The sequence below is a fragment of the Cuculus canorus genome, chromosome 2 (genome assembly GCF_017976375.1).
Source record: "Cuculus canorus isolate bCucCan1 chromosome 2, bCucCan1.pri, whole genome shotgun sequence".
NCBI classification, from domain to species: domain Eukaryota; kingdom Metazoa; phylum Chordata; class Aves; order Cuculiformes; family Cuculidae; genus Cuculus; species Cuculus canorus.
This window is the reverse complement of record NC_071402.1, coordinates 135,922,332-135,941,037: the sequence shown is the minus strand read 5'-3', so window position 1 is coordinate 135,941,037 and position 18,706 is coordinate 135,922,332. Positions and strand designations below refer to the sequence as shown.

Genomic DNA, 18,706 nt, shown 5'->3' with positions numbered 1-18,706 from the left:
ATCAAAACAAAAGAAGGCTGGAAAACCAGTGGGCTGCTAGACATCTAGGGAGAAAAAGGAAAAGATGGATCAATCTTCGCAGTTCCTTCAGCCTCTCATCTTGTGACTCTGCAAGCCTTCTCTCATATTATGATAGGTAACTTCAGCTCAAAATGTGCACGGCAATCAATACTTTCAGACAAGCACATTCATACTGAGCTCATTGAAGCCACCTTGTACAGCCTCACATCCACAAACTCCTCGCCAGCATCTGATTTCTGATGTAGTTGTTGTTGTAGTTGCAAATCATGGTTACAGCCACCTTTGACACAAAAGACTCCAAGATAAAGTCCCTGCAGGAAATCATGATGGATTTGGGGTCTTGCTAGAAAAAGACTGAGAAGCACTTCTTATTTAACTGGCACTCTGCAGATGCAGGCTATATTTTGAACCCATTTTGGTTTGTTTTTTTGATCACTGATGAAGGATGATTGTTTGAGATAGGTCAGCATTCATCAGGAATAAACCACTTTGTCTTTTCCCACAGCATGTCCAGAATTCACAGTCATTCTTTTTGTGTAGAGAGTTTTTTCTTAGGGGAGTTCTTACAGCATTGCTGTTTGAAATGCAAAAAAAAGTCAACTGTTATAGAAACAGTAAACACACTGTCCCCTCCAGATCCTGGAAAGAATTTTCCTTGGGAGAATATATGGGGGTTAAAGTCTGTCTGTGCCTACTTGTGGCAGGGCTCTGTACTTCAAACTGCCATAGCAAAAAGCAAATGAATGAACTTGATTGCTTGCAGGCATCCAACTCATCTTGAGAGTTGGGGACCTTGATGTAAGGAACTGTTTTGTAGTTGCTCTGCGTTATGCTGGGAGGAAACCTCTCCCTGGGAATAGTGATCTCGAGGAAGGGGAAGGGAAGGGGACTAAACAGTAGGATGCTGGCATTGCTGGTCTTGTTTTTATCTGTTACAAACTTCTGTATAACTGAAGCATCATTGGCTGCTCTTGTAAACATGTACATCACAGATGGCTGTCCAGTGATCTTCTATACATAGTAAATAATCTTCTGAATCAAAAATCTTGGCTGGTCAAACACAGTATGTTTAATATCATATATTCTAGCTCATCTCTTTGCTTGAACAAATGAGTGTAACAGTAGCACACACTTTGCCATCTTCTACTGTAGTAGAATGAGAAGCAAGGAAAAACTACAGTACAAGTCATTGGCTGCCTGCAGACCGAGGGGTTGTAGAATTACAAGGCAGTAATTTAGCTCACAGCTTTGGAAGCATCAGCAGGGTAGGTAAAAGTGACACGTTATGGAAGTGTCACTGCAGTAAGAGGAAGCAGGGTGCTGAAAGACTGTTGAGGAGCAGACTCCCCAGGGCTTCTTTCAGTGTCTCAGTAGAATGATCTGGGATAAGGAAAGGATAGTGAGAGTGGCCAAGTGATCTATCACTATACATATTTAACAAATGCCAGAAAACTACTGTGTAGAATTAAAGGTTTCCCATCCCTGGAACTGTGAAATTTGTCCCTGCACCAAGCCTTGTTGCTCACAGTTAATGGAAGAACCAAAATTAGCTGCTCTGTGCCAACACTTACCCAGCCACTCCCACAAATGGACTAAACACAACAAAATGCTACACAGGCCTCACATTTTGTATTTTTGGAGGTTGCACAGCAATAGTTAATGGTAGCTCTCAGGTTGCACAGTAGCTCAGAGAGCTCCATTCCTGCTGTACAACCTACTGAAAGACTTTTTTGCCACAGCAGATAGTTCTGCAGTATTGCTTACACTGGCTGTTGGACAGACTTGTTGGGGTCTCAGACTTGCTCCTGTAAGATGCTGAACCACTTGGACTGATCCAGTCAGTCTTGCAAGTGAAAAATTTTATCAAAATCCAAGTGCTCACAACCACGCTATTTTGGAGTGGCAAAAGATTTTTAGTTTGTGGCAGGTGTCAGCTCGCAATGCACAATGGTATTGCACACTAATGGACACAGTTAGCGGCTGTCCTGCACTAGAGCTGTACATTCTCCATGTCTGCAGCTAAACTACAGGCAGTGTCTGTACGGATAGCTTAATTTGCTCTCAAGCTGTCTCATAGGACCTTTTTTTTTTAATATCTACAGAGAAAAATCTCTAGCTTCTGCAAAATCTGATTTAAAATATAGAGCTGTTGCTATGCTGAATAACTGCACTGCGACTCGTGACTTGATTTGGCATAATGAGTATCTGGAACTAAAATTCTCTGCAAGGGTCTTGCTTTATCATCTCATGCTTATGAAAGTGAATAAGAAGAGAAAACAAAACATGGAAAAAAGGTCTTCCCCCTACACTTCTACCTAACGTTTTCCACTTATTTAAATCCACTTCCCAAAATTGTCCCTCCCAAACCCTCCTAATCTCTGCCCATTTTTCCTATCTTTGCAGCATTTCACAAATTTCCTCCCTCATGTCGCTACTCAAAATAGATCCTAACATTCAAGAACTGTTTTTTTCTTTTAAAAAAGCTGAGGTTTTGCATAACACGACATAGGTATGAAACATAGACCAAGAGAAAAGGCTGCATATTGTAGAAACTTAATTACAAACTCTAGGAGTGATTGCACGAAGGAAGCTGGCAGTCTGAAAATTCATTTTCCATTCAGTGGCAGAGACAGTGCTCTTTGGCAGAGTTTAACATAAGCATGTCAATGGGAGCAAGTAGCCATGTAAGCACTAGAAAAATGTGGTTTTTTTCTGGCATGTGGATGGGCTTAAGGTGCAGAAAGCTAAATAGTGTGGATGCAAATTGAGCTTGCTCAAAAACGGACAGCGGCTTGAGAGCTTTACAGCACATCCAGGTTGACATCACCGAAGTAAACCACAAGTTAAACATTACCTATTTTCCCTTCTCCTTTCAGTCAAAAAGTATAGGTTACTTTAGTGCAAATGGACATTAAAATGGTAGTTACAATAAGTTCATACTTGGATTTTTCCATAAAACTCTTATCAGCTTTGCAAGGTCAGTGAAAAGTATCAGTTTCAATGCATATTTAATACACATTGTTTATATTTACATTTTTCATGTTATAAATATGCTCCTTTTCCTTTATCCCAACAGTATTTTCCCAACAGTTCCTTAAAATCTCATTTTTAATCTTCACTAAGTGTCAGTTGTTTTTTTTTTAAAAAGAGAAGGCAATATCTTTTGTCTGATCTTTTTTGGAAACAAAAAAATTCTACCCTACCACAATCACCCAGTATCAAAATATCAAAATATCAATAGCAGAATCTGTTCTTTTCTCCAGCCATGCAAAAGTCTCATTGATATTGGGCTGGATGAAGCCCGCCAATATATTCTAAGACAGATAAAATATTTAATCAGAAGGAAAAAATCCCATATGGTTAGGGAGTTTTATCTTAGCTGTTTTGCACAGTCTTTCAAAGGAAGCTGGAAGTCTGAATATCGCAGAAGCTCTCAAAGGACTTTAGGTCTAAGCAAATTTTCCACTAACTTTACTCAGAGCAACCTTGGGCTTTTCTACTCAGAAAGCAGAAGGCTCATCTAAGCATGGTGCTGGCTAATTTCAGCTCCTGCTGGACACATAAAGAACTCATGGTATCTACTTGGCCTTCCAGAATCAATTTTGAGAAGGCCCTATTTGATTCAGTTCTGTTTGGGTGCCCATCACTACCTGAATTAAAAACATAGACCTAAGTTCTCAAGACTATTTTTTAATAGAACATTGGATTAGTTTCAAAATTTTGAGCATTATAGCTAATAGAATGACTTTTAGCTGGTTTCTGCAAGAATCTAATGAGCCATTTTTTTTGTATTATCTGCACACACTACTACTACTAAGTGGGTTTTTTTGGTCCTTGTATTGTGTATATATTGCATATCAGTATGCAATACTAGCTAAGCTTCAAACTAAAGGGAAGAAATGTAGCAGAAGTATACTTGTCAGTTCATATGCCCAGATCTTTCTTCATGTAATGGCCTAGGTAGTTTAAATTGGTAAGAAAGCTTATTATTGTTTTACATAAATTACTGGGATTTGATGATTACAGAGTCCGGTCCAGAGACCAGAATTATATTACAGCCTTTATCTAACAATTGGCAAAACAAAGAGATATAATAAAATAAATAGCTTACAAATAAAACTCCTATTTGAGTTGTACAGCCTATTAAACTGTTAAAATTGTAGTCGTGATTTTGCACACCTGAACTGTACTTGCACTAAAAAAACTGGGTATGAAAATGAAACTTGGAAGGTTAAACATATAAAATCCCATTTACTTTTCTGAATATTTTCTTCATGGAAAGTGATCTGAATACTCCAATACTTACTAATCAAAAAGAAGTAAAAGTGATAGCTTATTACCAGTCAGTTACTGAAGATTTCACAATATAGCATCTTATTATTCTCTGTGAAAGCAGAAATATATTTCTTAAATTTTCCTGCACAACTGCAGTTTGGAGAAATGTTTTTCCTAATACACTAGTTTCAAGAAAATCACTTGCACATTAAGAGAAGTGAGAAATCCTGTTAACATTCAAGAAAGGTTTTGATATTTATAAGCAGTTTTGTAGTAATAAAATAAATATGTTATGTTCCTAAGCTTGTAATTGAGTCAAGCTTCAAGCACAACACAACAAAAGCACTCTCATAGCCTAGTATCTTCTAATTCACATTCTATATAAAAATCAATCTATTCCTGAAACTACTGTATATAAAAAATACTAGCAAAGTGGTTCTATAAAACAGAGTTCTTAGAATAAACTTCCTCATTATTGAACTGTTTCTTATACATGGAACATAATTAATTTATATGGCCTTTTAAACTAAACTTTGTGGTTTACGATTCATATACATATTTGACAACTGATGCGTTTTCAGTTGTGAGTCAGGTAAGTGCTCCAAGTTTGTTGTCTGAAAGACTAAAACACCATGTTTTCTCTTTATTTTCCACATTAAAGTTGCCCTAATATCTAACAGCAGAGAGAATTATATATATAATAAAACATACTTCTCAAAGACAGTGAGTGAACCTGTGAAAAGTAGCATGGCACAGTATTTTTGTCTTATTCACCAAAACAACCATTGAATGTAAAAACCATACAAGAGTTACAATGCTGGATATCATCCCCCACACAGAAGATGCTCAAATGCTACAAATTACTGATTCCTTTCATGTAAAAGGCTCTGTACACATAGCACCAAATTTCAATATTTTCCAGACATGACATCCTCATTTTTTGGTGTGTTTTAGGACAGAAACCACAGAGAAAGGTACTCTAATGATTACCACTGTGGACTAATAGGCTGAAAAAAACTGGAGTGTGGGCACAGCCTACACAGAAATATGCACAAACCCTACTTGCAGAAACTCTATTTTTAGAATTTTACTTGACACACACAAGGCAACACAGGTGTATGCAAAACTAAGGGTAAGGAAGGAAGTACACAAAGGGATTCTTTTTTAATCATGGACTAAAAGAAGCAACAGTAGGACATGGGGACATTGTCACTGTGTAGCTATTGAAAACTTGGAAGAAACTTGTTGGAAATAGCACCTGTGAGCATCAGTGAAACCTGTTTCCATAAGGGAGCTGAAGGAGAAGAACTGGAGAGCCAGAGTGAGCATGGAGACAGGGTGAAGAGAGAAAAGGGCTGCTCCAGATGTATCACTATGGTTCAGCACCTCGCACTTCATTGGTTGGCTTTGGTGATTTTCTTTCCCTTGGCTATTGGGTCTGCTTTTCCTGCAGAACTATGTAGTAGTGATTTAAAAATAAGATTGGTGGGAGACAGAAATTGCTCCTTCCATTACTTAGAACACCCTGTTTTTAGCTGAGAAGAGCACAGTGCCTGGTTGTGGGTGCTTTAGGAACTAAATATCTATACTTACATTTAATATATTTTTTGTTAGTCAGTGTTTTTTAGCTGCTGTTGAACTGCTCCTGTAGAACACATAGAGGCATAGTTATAGCTAAGAAAAATTCCACTCTGAAGTCTTATTTAAAGTGTGCATGAAGATTTTTCATCACAGTCTGGAACATGCGCATCAAGGAGCAATTTCTTTTTCACATTTACCTACATCCTAAACATATGGCAGTAATGAGTAATGGTACTCTTATACTAGAGCTATGCCAGTAAAACAGAAAGAGGAAGGGCATGGGCTCGAGCACAGTCCCACAGCTGTCTGTACTGTCTAATTATAAGCATGATGCCTGACACGATTTCAGCCACTGCCAGCACACTGCCCAGCCAGAGAACAGGCTTTCTCACTTTACTAGCGTAAGTGAAACCCCATGGTTTGGCAGGGAAGACTGAAATAAGAGTAAACCTATAGCATGTCAAATGGAATTTCTTCCTAAAGAGATCTTGGAAAGATCATTTGAGAAGCTGTTGGTCCTTTGAGTCTAGGCCTTTGCCACCACAAGGACCTCATCAGACAAATCTTTCCCCTAACCCTGCCAAGACAGAACCTGGATTTCTTTTTTTTATTCCTGCCATTCTCACTGGAAGGGTATTCCAGAATGTGACCATTAATGCAGCCCTTCTCAAGCTGTTCTCCTGAATAATCCCATTTATAACCTGATCCTGTATTAGGCAACATACAGCACCACGTTGCAGAAGCCATTTCAGAAGCTTCTGAATCCATAAGCCAGACTCTGCTTTACTGCTCTTTGAGCGCTTCTTCTGATACTACTGATTGGGAAATACTGCTCCAGTAGTTAACTTCCTTGTGATTTTCATATTGTCATTACTTTTTGGGCCAACACTAACCATTTGCTTAAAGCGTTCTCTTCCTTCCTCATTGTTTTACTACACTACAATAAGCAACCACATTCTCTTCTAGCCTTTGCTTTGCTAAGCTTAATACAACAAGCTCTTCTAACGTGGAACAGATGCACATCTCCGTCTGAGAGTTTTGAACCTAATTTGAAAATACACCCTCTTCCCCTATATTTTGATCCTATGTTAGTTGTTGGAGAGCTCTGACAGCTGCTGGAAAGCCCTATCAGCTAGAATGCTCTGATAAAGTATGTATGATGGCTTGGTGCTGGGTAAAATGTAGAATGTCTTAAAAAGTGCTAAACTTTGTAGAAAATTTTTCTTTTTTGTTACTGTCACAAGAATCTCCTGAATTTTGGCTTTGTTTGTTGTTCTAATTAGTGTTTAAAAATGTCCATCCTTTTCTGTGAACGTTAAAACCTATTCCCACCAGGTCCAATGACCCATGGAGGATCAGGCCTGGGACAACAGCAGTTCCCTTTGGATGCAGGAATAGAGAGAATGACAGAGGCAAGGCCAAGATTAGAGGGTTAGCTGCCATGACCACTCCCTGGCCTTCAGCTTGCTGCTTGTAGAGCTTCCAAAATTCTTGTGTTATGCAGCTGTAGTACCTCTGCGTGCTGACGCCTCTTGCCAATTTGCAACTTGCCTGTTCATGCTGGTAGGTTTTGCATAGGCATCATTCTGGGCATGAAGAAAAGCACAGGCCACTGCATGCCTGTGTGCAAGTGGTCCTTTTAAAATCTGGCTTATTTAAAACAGACCTAATTTAACCATATGCCACATAGTTGTGTGTCTAACAGTAATGAAATGATTTATCCAAGAGACAGATAAGAACCACTCACTATCCTTGCAATTGACCACACCCCAGACAGTGCAGATAACTAAAATGAAGTTAACAGTGAACTTCACCACAACAGCCAGTCTATCACAGGACTGAGAAACCTGCCAGGGAGTTGGCTACACGTTCCCATTCCACAGCTGGAAATATGATATTGCTTAACTCACTGATAAGGACCTGCTCTGCCAAGCATGCTATGAATGAGGATATAATGCTGGCTCACTAGCTAGACAAGTTGAAATAGAGATAGGAAGAGAGAAGCCTAAGACATTATCACAGGAGAAAGCAAAGCTAGCTGCCTCACTTATCAACAATTGTAGTTCAATAGTGTATATTCATGGTTGTGTGGTAAAGGTTAACTCGCTGGACCAATATTTTCCCCCAAGTCATATTCAGGTAAATGCACTAAAGTCATGCTAGGGAACAGCTTTTATGGATTTAAAATATTTCTTCTTTTTCCCTAGTACAGTATTAAAAAAATAAACGCTTCTTTGTAAAATACTGAAAATATATTTTAGTTAAGGTAAAAATACTAAATATAAAAATCTAACGTAATATTTAAAAGAACTGTGCTATAAAGGCATGTGAATTGCTTAGTTATTTTGACATTCAATAATGGCACATAGAGGATAAGCATGTGCCAGCATACCCACATGGTGGTTTAGGAGAGAAGCTCATGCATTTCTGCATAGAGAACAAGTCTGCTGAAAAATGACATCTGAGGGATTATTGTGACAGTAATGTTCATGCACTTGTGATCCATGGGGGGCATGTTGTAGGTAAGGCAGCACAGTACACAGCATACAATTCAGCACAAGTACATGTCTGTGCTTATTACAGGCATAGGATTCTCTGCTTCTGAACCGGAAATGTGTTTTTTATTTTCCTTTTTGGCTGGTAATCAGAAGAGGTTGAAGGTGAAAATCTGTATTGATTTTCATTGGCTCTGCTTATGTCTTTGAGCTATATAAGAAAATTTGAAATGAGAAAAAGAAAATCTGCTTGCAGCTGTTTCCAGGGGAGAATCATGGGTTAGATGATAGGCTAGAATGTGCCTGGGCTCCAACACAAACTGGCCATCAGAAAACCAAAAAAGTCTTTAAGAATAACACTCTGGAAGGTTTTTAAAACTTGGTTTTTTTGCATCACGCACACAAACATAGCTAGATTATAACTCGTTTGTGTATAAAAAAACCCTAAAAGTTGAGACATTTGTTATAATCACCATCATCTCTGCTATTTTTATCGAGCAATGAAATTATAAAATAATCCATCCAGGTTTTCAAGTGGAGAAGCACTTGCATGTATGCTATGAATCAACAGTAGGTGGATGTATTAATGAATGTATCAGTTAACTGCAGGTTGCAGAGTTCTGATATTAACTGCAGGTTGCAGAGTTCTGATATTTCAATACCATTCTTTAAACATCACTGTAAGAGATCACATAATAATAATTATAATAAAAAAAGTACCAAATCATGCTTCAGCAGCTAGAGAGAGAAAGATTGCATCATGTTTTGGCAATGACTCGACCATTCTACTTCACACTGGCAGCATTCAATACTAAAAGGATAAAATGGCAGCAAAACCGGTCAGCAGCTTCTCTTCATCTGGAGCTTTCCCAGGTAGATACACAAAACAAAGCCAAAACAAACATAAAGCTGCAAAGGGAGCAGGTCAAAGCCCTCCCCCTTGCGTTGCTCTGATGAAAGTAAACTAGATTGGTTTCCTTGGATAAGCTCATCACAATCCCAAAATAAAAGATAAGTGCGTAAAACCTCCAAATAATGATCTTCGCTAGAACAGCTATGTGGTTTGTATGGGACAATGGCCTTGTCAGCTACATGTCTTGTTCATTTGTGGTTCATCTTCAGTCAGCACTATGATGCATTCACCTCACTGGAGTTTTGGCTGGATGACATGTGAGAGTCCAGATTCTCCTTGCATTTCTCCAGATCATGGAAATATGGGTGAGAGAGGGCAACATAGGCAGATATTCTCTTGGCAGGATTGAACGCTAAGCATTTCTGTAAGTATGAAAAGAAGTTGGTTTTAACTAAAATGTACAGTTAATAGTGCTAACATTGCATATACACATTAATGCATGCCACCTTTAAGTTACAAACAGTGTGAGATACAACAGGGTCTCAGCTAGTGCTGCACAGTAAGATGACCATCCATATTAAAACAAGGAGTGGAGTCATAGTATATGAATTTGGCATCCCCAAAGCTAACTGAAAATAACAAGCTAGGAAACTCAGGTATTCACAGTTAGAAATCCCAGAATTCAGATTTTCTTGAATTCATATGCACAGGAAATCTGTTTCACAGACTGCGGGGAGCAATTACTCATGAACAACTTGTGAATCCCGTCAGTGTTCAATGCGCTCTTCTTTTGAGGTTAGACAAACATGGATGGCAGCATAAGGTATATGTTAATTCCTAGGCTCAGCATAGGTGTTGGCTCTTTCACTTTATAGCTTTCGTATGCTCATGTTTTGTATTTAGTTTCTCACACTTCTTCCTAGTTGTACTTTGCTTCCCTTCTTTCCAGATGCTTATTGGAGCCTACGTCCAGCCACCCAGAAATCTCTCCCACAGACTTGCATTTTATACCTTTTTCTTCTCTTTTCCTTAATTTTCCTCCAAAAAGTCCCACCTCCAAAGTCCCTTGTCTAACCACTTTCTACTCTTACTCTTTTTTCTTGTATCAGAATTTCTATAATTATCTTCCGAAATTTAATTCAGTGGCTTCGAGTTCTACTCTCCCCTTTCATATGTGGCTCCTAGTTGTCATCTTTTGCCCAACAGGAACAGCTTTCCTTCCCACCTCACCTTCTAAGCATAGATATTTCCCTTCTTCCTTTCTCCCATCTTGCCTCACTCTGAGCTCTCTGCTATATTTCACTCCTTATTGTTCCCAAAATCTAATTCTTGACCCATGTCTACCTTCCATTTCCAGGCTGCCAGCAAGCACAACAGATGCGTGTCTTCCCTGTCATTTCAAGTGTCCAGATATAGTCCAGCTCACTGCAGCTGGGCGCTGCAGTCAAGAGGACAATTTGCTGTTCTGTAGAGGTAACTTTGGCTAAAGATAGTTCCTGAAAGGATACAGCAAGTCTTTCAAGAGTTGCACTGAGCCCACTCTACCACTCTACCCATGAGAACTAAGATTCTTTAAAGACTTCCAGAGAACAAATTTAGGTAGATTTCAACTAGCATGGGAAAAAGCAAACTGAGTCAAGGCTATTCGCTATATTCCATTTCAAGACTGAACTTCAGGGCTGGCATTTATAACATACCTATAAAAATGATGAAAATAACTTAATTTAATTTAATTCAGTGTTACTAGTTGTACCATTGCAATTTGTTTTCTTCTCTTTAATCCTGCCATTTGTAAGAGGCAACAATTGATGAACTCCAAATCTCAAGATTTCAGCATTCAGTAGAAGGCAAACAGATGTAATCTGCCTTGACAGAGTATTTTCTGCTTTATACTGGCTCTGCTATACTATGAAGAACTGCAGATCAGTTTTTGTACTCATGTCAGGCTTATACTATAACAAAGGCTGAATCAGTGGCAGAACAGTAGTCAGTCATAAGGATAAGATCTAAAGCCAGATCAAATAGGTAGTTTCCTGGTCTCTAACTTTTCTCAGCTCTGACCCCTCTTGACCAAAGGTGGTGTCTTTGTGCTGATGTCTCACTGATTTAGATGAATTTGTCTACCTACTTTTGAGCTTTCCTTTACTAACTCCATTAAATGGAAACACAAATGTTCCTTGGAATGTTGCATGCACAGTGGGAACCATCAGTCATGCAGCTTGGAGAACAACAAGTAGAAACTCACAAGAAGCAGGTCTTTGCCGAGTTCATCAATATCTGGTACAAATTTTTCAACAGGTTGTGCGGGTCTGGAAGTGAAAGCATTTCTTGGAAGAGCAACATCATTAGGCCAGTCTTCTTCTTCTGGGAGTCCAATTACACTGTGCAGGGAAAAATATAATGTTAGGTCTGAACATTCAGTCTCCCCTTTATATTGATTATACTGAGTAGCAGTTTACTTTACGAGTAAGTGTTTTTGTTTAGATGAGATTAATTGTACAGCAGAGCACTGATCTCTGTGAATAGAGGGTGATGAGTGCAGGTTTTCAGTGTGCTTGGTAGAAAACGTTTTGTGGCCAGCACGATTTTCTGGCCTAGGTCTCAATTTTCTGAGTCTTTTTGTTGCAAAAGGGCTAAGTGCTTTGGAAGAAAGTTGCTCAGCTCTTGACTGGATGGTGTAACATATGTCACTCCAGGATGATTAAAAGCAGCAAGTTTCAAAGGGGAATTGCATGCAAGAATCTTTATTCACAAGAATAGGGACTGAGAGAAGAGCATGGGTCAAGATGAGGGTAAGGCAATAAAAGGGATGTTTCAAAATGCTTCAAAGCTATGTGCAGCAATTGTTGCCCAAACTTAAACAATTTATTTGCTTCACAATACAGGTTTTAAAGTCTCAGTTCAGCAGCAACATAGGACTTGAGTGTTTTTATGTTTTTACTTTCAGTTGTTGTTTATTTTTTCTTTACCCTTTAGTCAAATATTTTAATTTCTTTTAATAACTTATTTCTTTATTCTTTAATTCCTAGAAGATATTTATTCCTATGAGATAATCACGTTGAGGTTTATAACACAAATGAGTGAAATAGTAGATAAACATCCAACACTGGATCATGTCTCATACATTTCATGTTTTAGTCTGATGTTAATATTTATGGGGTTGAAATACCAGTTTCTGATGGAAATCCTGGAAAACGCCATACAGTACTTGTCAGGTTTCAGGGAAGATAATTTTTTATAGCCAATAAAATTGAGATTTTTAATGGAAACGCTGACAGGGTAAGACAAGAAGGAACATGAAAAACCGTCAGTGAATGCTTGGGTCCACACGGAGCCCAGTGCCACTAGGGAGCAGCATTGACCTTCTTACTGAGGTTGGCACTAACACTAGGGGAGGCCTCGGGCCAAACACTTCGATGTAAATCATAGGATGCCTCAGTGAACTTAGAGGAATTACTCCATGGCTGCCTACAAGGATTTTAGAACGTAATTTGGCTGACCAAAAGTACCTCTTAATATTAACATGTCCTCAAAGCAACAGCATGGCTAGAAGGCCAAAACAATCAAAATCTCAGGACAGATTAACTTTACTACATCAGAAGCTATCATAGCTCTTGGGAAATTACAAGTTAAATCTGTATGAAAAATTGAATTTGACTTTCATCACCACAGTTACGGTGGGGCTATGGGGCAACTTCCTTGCCCACTGTGGTTAAAGCCATGTGATGACCTGTTTGAAGACCTGGACCCACATTAAATATAACACAAACAGCACCTAGGAAGATGGGGTAGTTAAATATTTTAAGTAACAATGAAGCTTAACCTGCCATTCAATTGTGTTTTGTTACTCCCAAGTTTTTTAACATTTGCATGAGAGAGCACGAACAGGGCAGAATAAGCACAGGCACAGGCAAAGCTAACAAAAAGAAACAAGAAGGCAGCCTGTCAGGTAGGGTGGACAAGACCGAGAGTGGGAAAGAGATATTTTTAGTTACACACTCACGTAGTACTTAAAACTCTTAACAATGAGTGTCTGAGTAGATGCCCTCACTCTGGTCTGGTAGCACTGCCGTTCAGTGACTAAGTTTGGGAGTATCTCGGATGAGTTTCACCTCCTGCCAAAGGTTCAGGCCTGGTCTTGAGAAATGCCGAGTACTTTCCACTCCCATTGATGACAATGGGAGACAAGTCTGCAGCATTTAGCCTGAAATCTATAAGGATATCCCCCACACTAACAGTGTCCTGGAAAAGCAGGAAATTGTTTTGGGCCACCTCCGAGGGATTTACCCTCAAAAGTGGTGGAATTTTACCTGATGCAAGTCAGAATGCACACATAAAACACAGACCACAGCCCCATTATCTGAAAGAGTGAATCAGTCCAGACTGCACGAAAATCCCGAAACTACCAAATTAGTCTTGAGAATGAGTCACTACTGTAGAAAGAAACAATCCTCCTACAAGAAGAGCTATGCCTAACTGTAGGGGGTTCTCCAGCTGTGGAAACACAAAATAAACACTATTTAGCATACCCGTTCCCAGCCTCCAAACCCAAGAAATAAACTTTTGAACTGTTGTAAGTAACTGCACCAAAGAAGCAAACCCAAACTTTCTTTTTAAGTCAATATGTAATAAGGAATTTCTCATAAAATTAGGAAGGCATTTTCTCTTCTTGATGAATTCTTTTCTACGCAGGTAATCTTGGCCCCTAGGGATGAAAAGATCTGTGTTGGAGGCTGCTGCTAGGAGCTATGTATTTAGTCCAGTTCTTTTTTATTTTCCCCCTGAAATGTCATAAATGGATCAAAATCCTTAAAAAAATAATCACATCTATGTCTTTTAATAATCAGATATGTTGTATGTATCAAAACTGTCCTGATTCAATGAAGCAGAACATTGCAGGACTGAAAGAGCAGCTTTGACAGAATAAGAAAAACTGAACTTTAAGGACTGATTTTTCTGGATCAAGCAGGAAGAGCTATTCAGCGCATGACAAATTAACCACGCAAGTGAGTCACATACACTGGTATGGTATGCAGGAAAGGGAAGTCAAATGTGTGAAATCAAGACCTGCAATTTAGGGACCTCATATTAAATAATGAAAATGCTTAGGAACAGATCTGTTATGATTTGAGAACTGGAAAAAGTTAAACAGAGAAATTCGTTATTTGTTCTGTTATAGCTTTTCTCCCTAGAATTTTTACTATCTTCTCTTTGGAATACCTTCAAAAGAATAATGTTTCAGCTTTTCTTGTCTTTCTTTGCCTATCTATTTCGTATTTCATCCAGATCCCTGGATCTCTGCAGCCCCTCCATATGAAAAGGGGAGACAGAGGTGCAGAGGCAAATAGTCGTTCATTGTCTGGAGAGTGAACCAGCCCTATGTGTCTTTGATTTCCTAACTATATGCTATGTATATCAGACCTTAAATTCACACAATTCTTTCAAATTCAGAAATATTCCTTGCACTTAAGAGCTTTTACAAGAAAAAGTCATATAATCTTACTTATATTGGTAACATCAATAACTTATTTTTTCCGAAGTTTTTTACTAAGAACATATTTTGGAAGAGAATTATTCTACCTCAGAGAGTTTAGAGCCACCCCATCTCCTTAACAAATTCAAAATAGCTAAAGAAGAAAACCACAAACTCCCAGAATTGCAAAATGGTTTTAAAATAAAGCCAATTAGTTCATCTCTGAAAAACCACATTAAAATGCTGATATTCCTTCTGTTCTCACAGTTACCTCCCCAACCAAAATATGGACTGTTAATAATTTTAACAGGCTACACAGTAGCTAAAATATTTTCTTATGTACAGAAATCTTTTCTGCATAGAAGCTGTTGGCAATAATCTTACAGATTTCAGTTTAATAACATTTTTGAAGTAGTCTAATGTTGTTTTCTTAAATACACAAATTGCTGAAAAATAAAACCCTTGTGTTTGTTTACATGAAGAAAATCTCTTGGATCTAACTGTTTAGGAATATGCATGAATGGTACATGCACAATAGTTTAAGAGATTTATAAAAGCTCGAACCAGAAGCCTGTCATAACTTCCTGGTGATGGCTGTTAGTTCTGCAGAACTGTATTCCATGTTGTTTCCTCCTCCCCCTCTGACACAGAATACACGGAAATATCTTGTTGTATACAGTAGCAGTAGGCAATATGTTCTAGAAATACTTTGTTCTAGTCACATTACTGCATAAAAACATGGCAATGAAATCTCACAGTATTTTAATGTTAAACATATATTGACATAATGCAACTAATTATTACTTACTCAAAGATTTTTCCTAGCTGATCAACATCTGAATTTCCACGGAAAAGTGGTCTGAAAAAATAAAGAAATATTTTAAGATATGACTTGCTTTAACTACTGTGAATTTACATCTGTCATTGACAGCTGCCAACATAAGGTGAAAAACGTGGGTTTTTTTGAGACCTCACTTCTTCTGCCTCCAGTTTTATCCAGTCTGAGTGTACCTTTCAAGTATCTACTAAAACTGATAAAAAAGGGCACAGATGAGACATTTTTTAATAAGCTACTTTAGAAAAATTGATTGCATTCTTTAACATGAATGAAATAACTTTCTCTCAACTAATACTATCCTATGAATTATATCATTAACAAAATAGTTTTCACTCTATTCTAAAGAACACACTTAAGCAGCTGTTCAGGGAGACAAAAGCAGAGTGAATGTCATGCAATTAATTTAAACATAATAAAATTAGAGATGAAACATTATGGATATAAATTAAAAATTAAATTTCTTGTATCCTGTATATTGGAAATGAGCTCCTAATTTTAGGAGGTCAAATAAATAACAATGGATTTATGAAGGTCTGTAAAGAATGAAGTGTGAAACGGTACAGAATTTACCTTGAAGGAGAGGAATACTTCTGCTGCATAAAGATATGTTTAAGAAAGAAACAAATTAATAGGCTGAATGTCCAAAGGCTTTCAGAAAAAACAGCAACTAAAACTATTTTCAGAGAGTGGTACACACTTTGTCTTTGGGAAGTGCAATTTAAAATACTTTCACGCATCCTTTATAAAATACTATCACTCCATAGTGCCTAAGTAAAATAGGAAATTCAGATTTGTATGGCTGTATTGCTATCTCTGTGTTGAATTCAGTAAGGTGTGATCAACCATCCAAATTTATGTTTGAACTCCTAAGACATTACAACAGATTGCTGAAAGATTATTACGGATATAGCCAAGAATGAGGATATCTGTGAAGATCAGCCCCCAGATGTTGCATACCACTTGTTAGATCACCCCAAAAATGCCATTGAGGGACACTGCAAACCGCGATACTGACTTGGGTCAATTGACGGCCAGGCTGCCCCCCCCCCCCAACCTGAGCACAGCTCTCAAAATGTACAGTTAAAGTTTCCAGAACTGTTCAACTAAGACCTAGTGACGTGACAAACAAGGTAGATTTCCATGTTGCCCCTGGCAGCTCTTCTTTATGGAGAATCTTCAGTTCTCCTGCCTGTTTCTGCATAGTCCTTTTCTTCTATCTGATACAGGCCCTTAACTGCAGCGATAGCCAAAGACATCATTTCACTGTTGCTCTTCGTAGGAGAATACCTCTCCCGTCGATGCTGGGAGAACAAGGAATATTCAGCTATAGTGCTTCCCCTCTCATTGCCCATATGCAGGAGCAGGGTTAGGATCTGGATCTCGTTTTGCTAACGGTGAGTTAATTCTGAAAAAAGGCACTTTATATCTTGACCCTCATACGGACAATAGAGCTCCATGTCACTGCCTGCCTTTTGGGTCCACACCAAATACAGTGAGTAAACCCCCAGCACTGTAACATCTGTCAGGTAGACAAAATAATCTCTGCAGAAATCTGTGCCACCAAGAAAAAGAGCAGAGCCATAACTGAAAGACATGCTGACCATTTCTGATGAATGAAACACGTATTTTATCTCCTTTATGTTTGCTGCTGTTCAGGTCATCTTATACTGCAAACCACTTTGTGCAGGGACCCTAAGAGAACAATTTCATCAAGTTTCACTTGAAACCATGTGATATCTGACTGAAAATGATGAGATAAAAGGTGGTAGCCTGTTATTTGTCCATAAAGGGCTTTATTTATTTTCACTCTCAATAAATAATAAAAAAATAATAAACAGTAAATAATAAATAATAGTATGTGCTGCTTCTGCAAAAAAAAAAAGCATCTACTTCTGCTGTGAGTTTTGAGTCTGATTTTCAAAGTGGTCAGTAGCTACAATCCCTCGTATTGTTTGTGGCTGTTGCCACACTCCATGTCTTCTGAAGTCAGACAATATGACAACCTTAGACATTTTTTTAAATGACTGCTTAAAATTATCAACATATGGTTACGCTGAGTATTTAGTTTTGGCTCCAGCATACTGTGGCCCTTTAAACTAATAAAGTCTACACAATCAAATAATCCTATCCATGCAAATGGAAAGCTGAATTAATGTTTTAAAATGTATGCTAGACCTTGCGTTAATGTGAAAGCTTGGCAAAGTGAGCCTTGTTCTCAAATTACCTTAGGCAGTGTCATGCTAAAACAAGTATGATTCTTGGGACTTTTAAGGGAGGTTTTTCCCATCACTGCTGCTCAGATTCACTACAGGCTGAAGTGAGAATTTGAATTTTTTTGAATACGTCATTATACAACACAAAGTGACCTTCCAACATACTTTGGTATTCCATCATAATGAAGTGCTATTAATTCATCTTTCAGCGTCATATCCATCCTGCCATCATGACTACAACAGAATGCCAACTCCAGGCTAGGCACCACAAATGTAATGAAATTTGCCTCATGAATATTGGCGGGAGGTTCAATTGGAATATTGGGCAGATGACGGGGGGAGTAGATCCACTTAATCAGCAGCTGTATGAAGATCTCAGCTCACATATTGGCAGAAGTTACTCTTTAGTAATGACTTGCCAGCACTACAAGACCAGCACACATAGAGACTTTCATCGCAAGTTGATAATTGTCTTAAATTCTGTTCTTAAAGGTGGACATCAGCTCTTCCAGGACCACTACACTGGGAGCATACTCAGCAGCCACAGAAATATAAAATTTCACCTTTGTTCTCAGTATCTGTCAATTGACTCACTCCCCCACTCACTCCCTGAGGTTTATTTATGCAAGCTAAATCCAGAAGCTCTTGCTTGGGGATACTTTCTCCTTTCTGTGATGATAATCTGTGTAAGACTGGTTAAACTCTGAGAGTCTGATTTTGCAGACTTCCTTATTTTTTCCTTGGAAAATGCATGGAGATGGATTTGTCTCCTATGACAGAAGATATGAGTTTGTCCTCTGACTTTAAAGAATTCCTAGAATCTGTGTGCATGTTCATCTCATGAAAGAGGAATAATCCAGTGGGGGAAAAGGCTATCCACAGGGATTCGCTTGCCTTTTTTGTGGTTCCTTGATCCTCTCAATCTTCCCTGACTTTGCTTGCTACAAAGTCCATGCT

At 38.4% G+C, this 18,706-nt stretch overlaps 1 protein-coding gene across 4 annotated transcripts in view; it reads right to left on the bottom strand.

The window, feature by feature from the left end:
- The window catches only part of CDK6 (cyclin dependent kinase 6), a 141,083-nt gene continuing 122,377 nt past the window's right edge, over positions 1–18,706 (bottom strand). For all 4 annotated transcript variants that reach the window (XM_054058084.1, XM_054058086.1, XM_054058088.1 and 1 more), the window contains exons 6-8: positions 15,507–15,557; positions 11,471–11,606; positions 1–9,647 (exon numbers count right to left, since the gene is read on the bottom strand). In XM_054058084.1, coding sequence (XP_053914059.1) covers positions 9,501–9,647; positions 11,471–11,606; positions 15,507–15,557 — 334 coding nt within the window. In that variant the 3' untranslated portion in view covers positions 1–9,500. The remainder of the gene's footprint in view (positions 9,648–11,470; positions 11,607–15,506; positions 15,558–18,706) is intronic.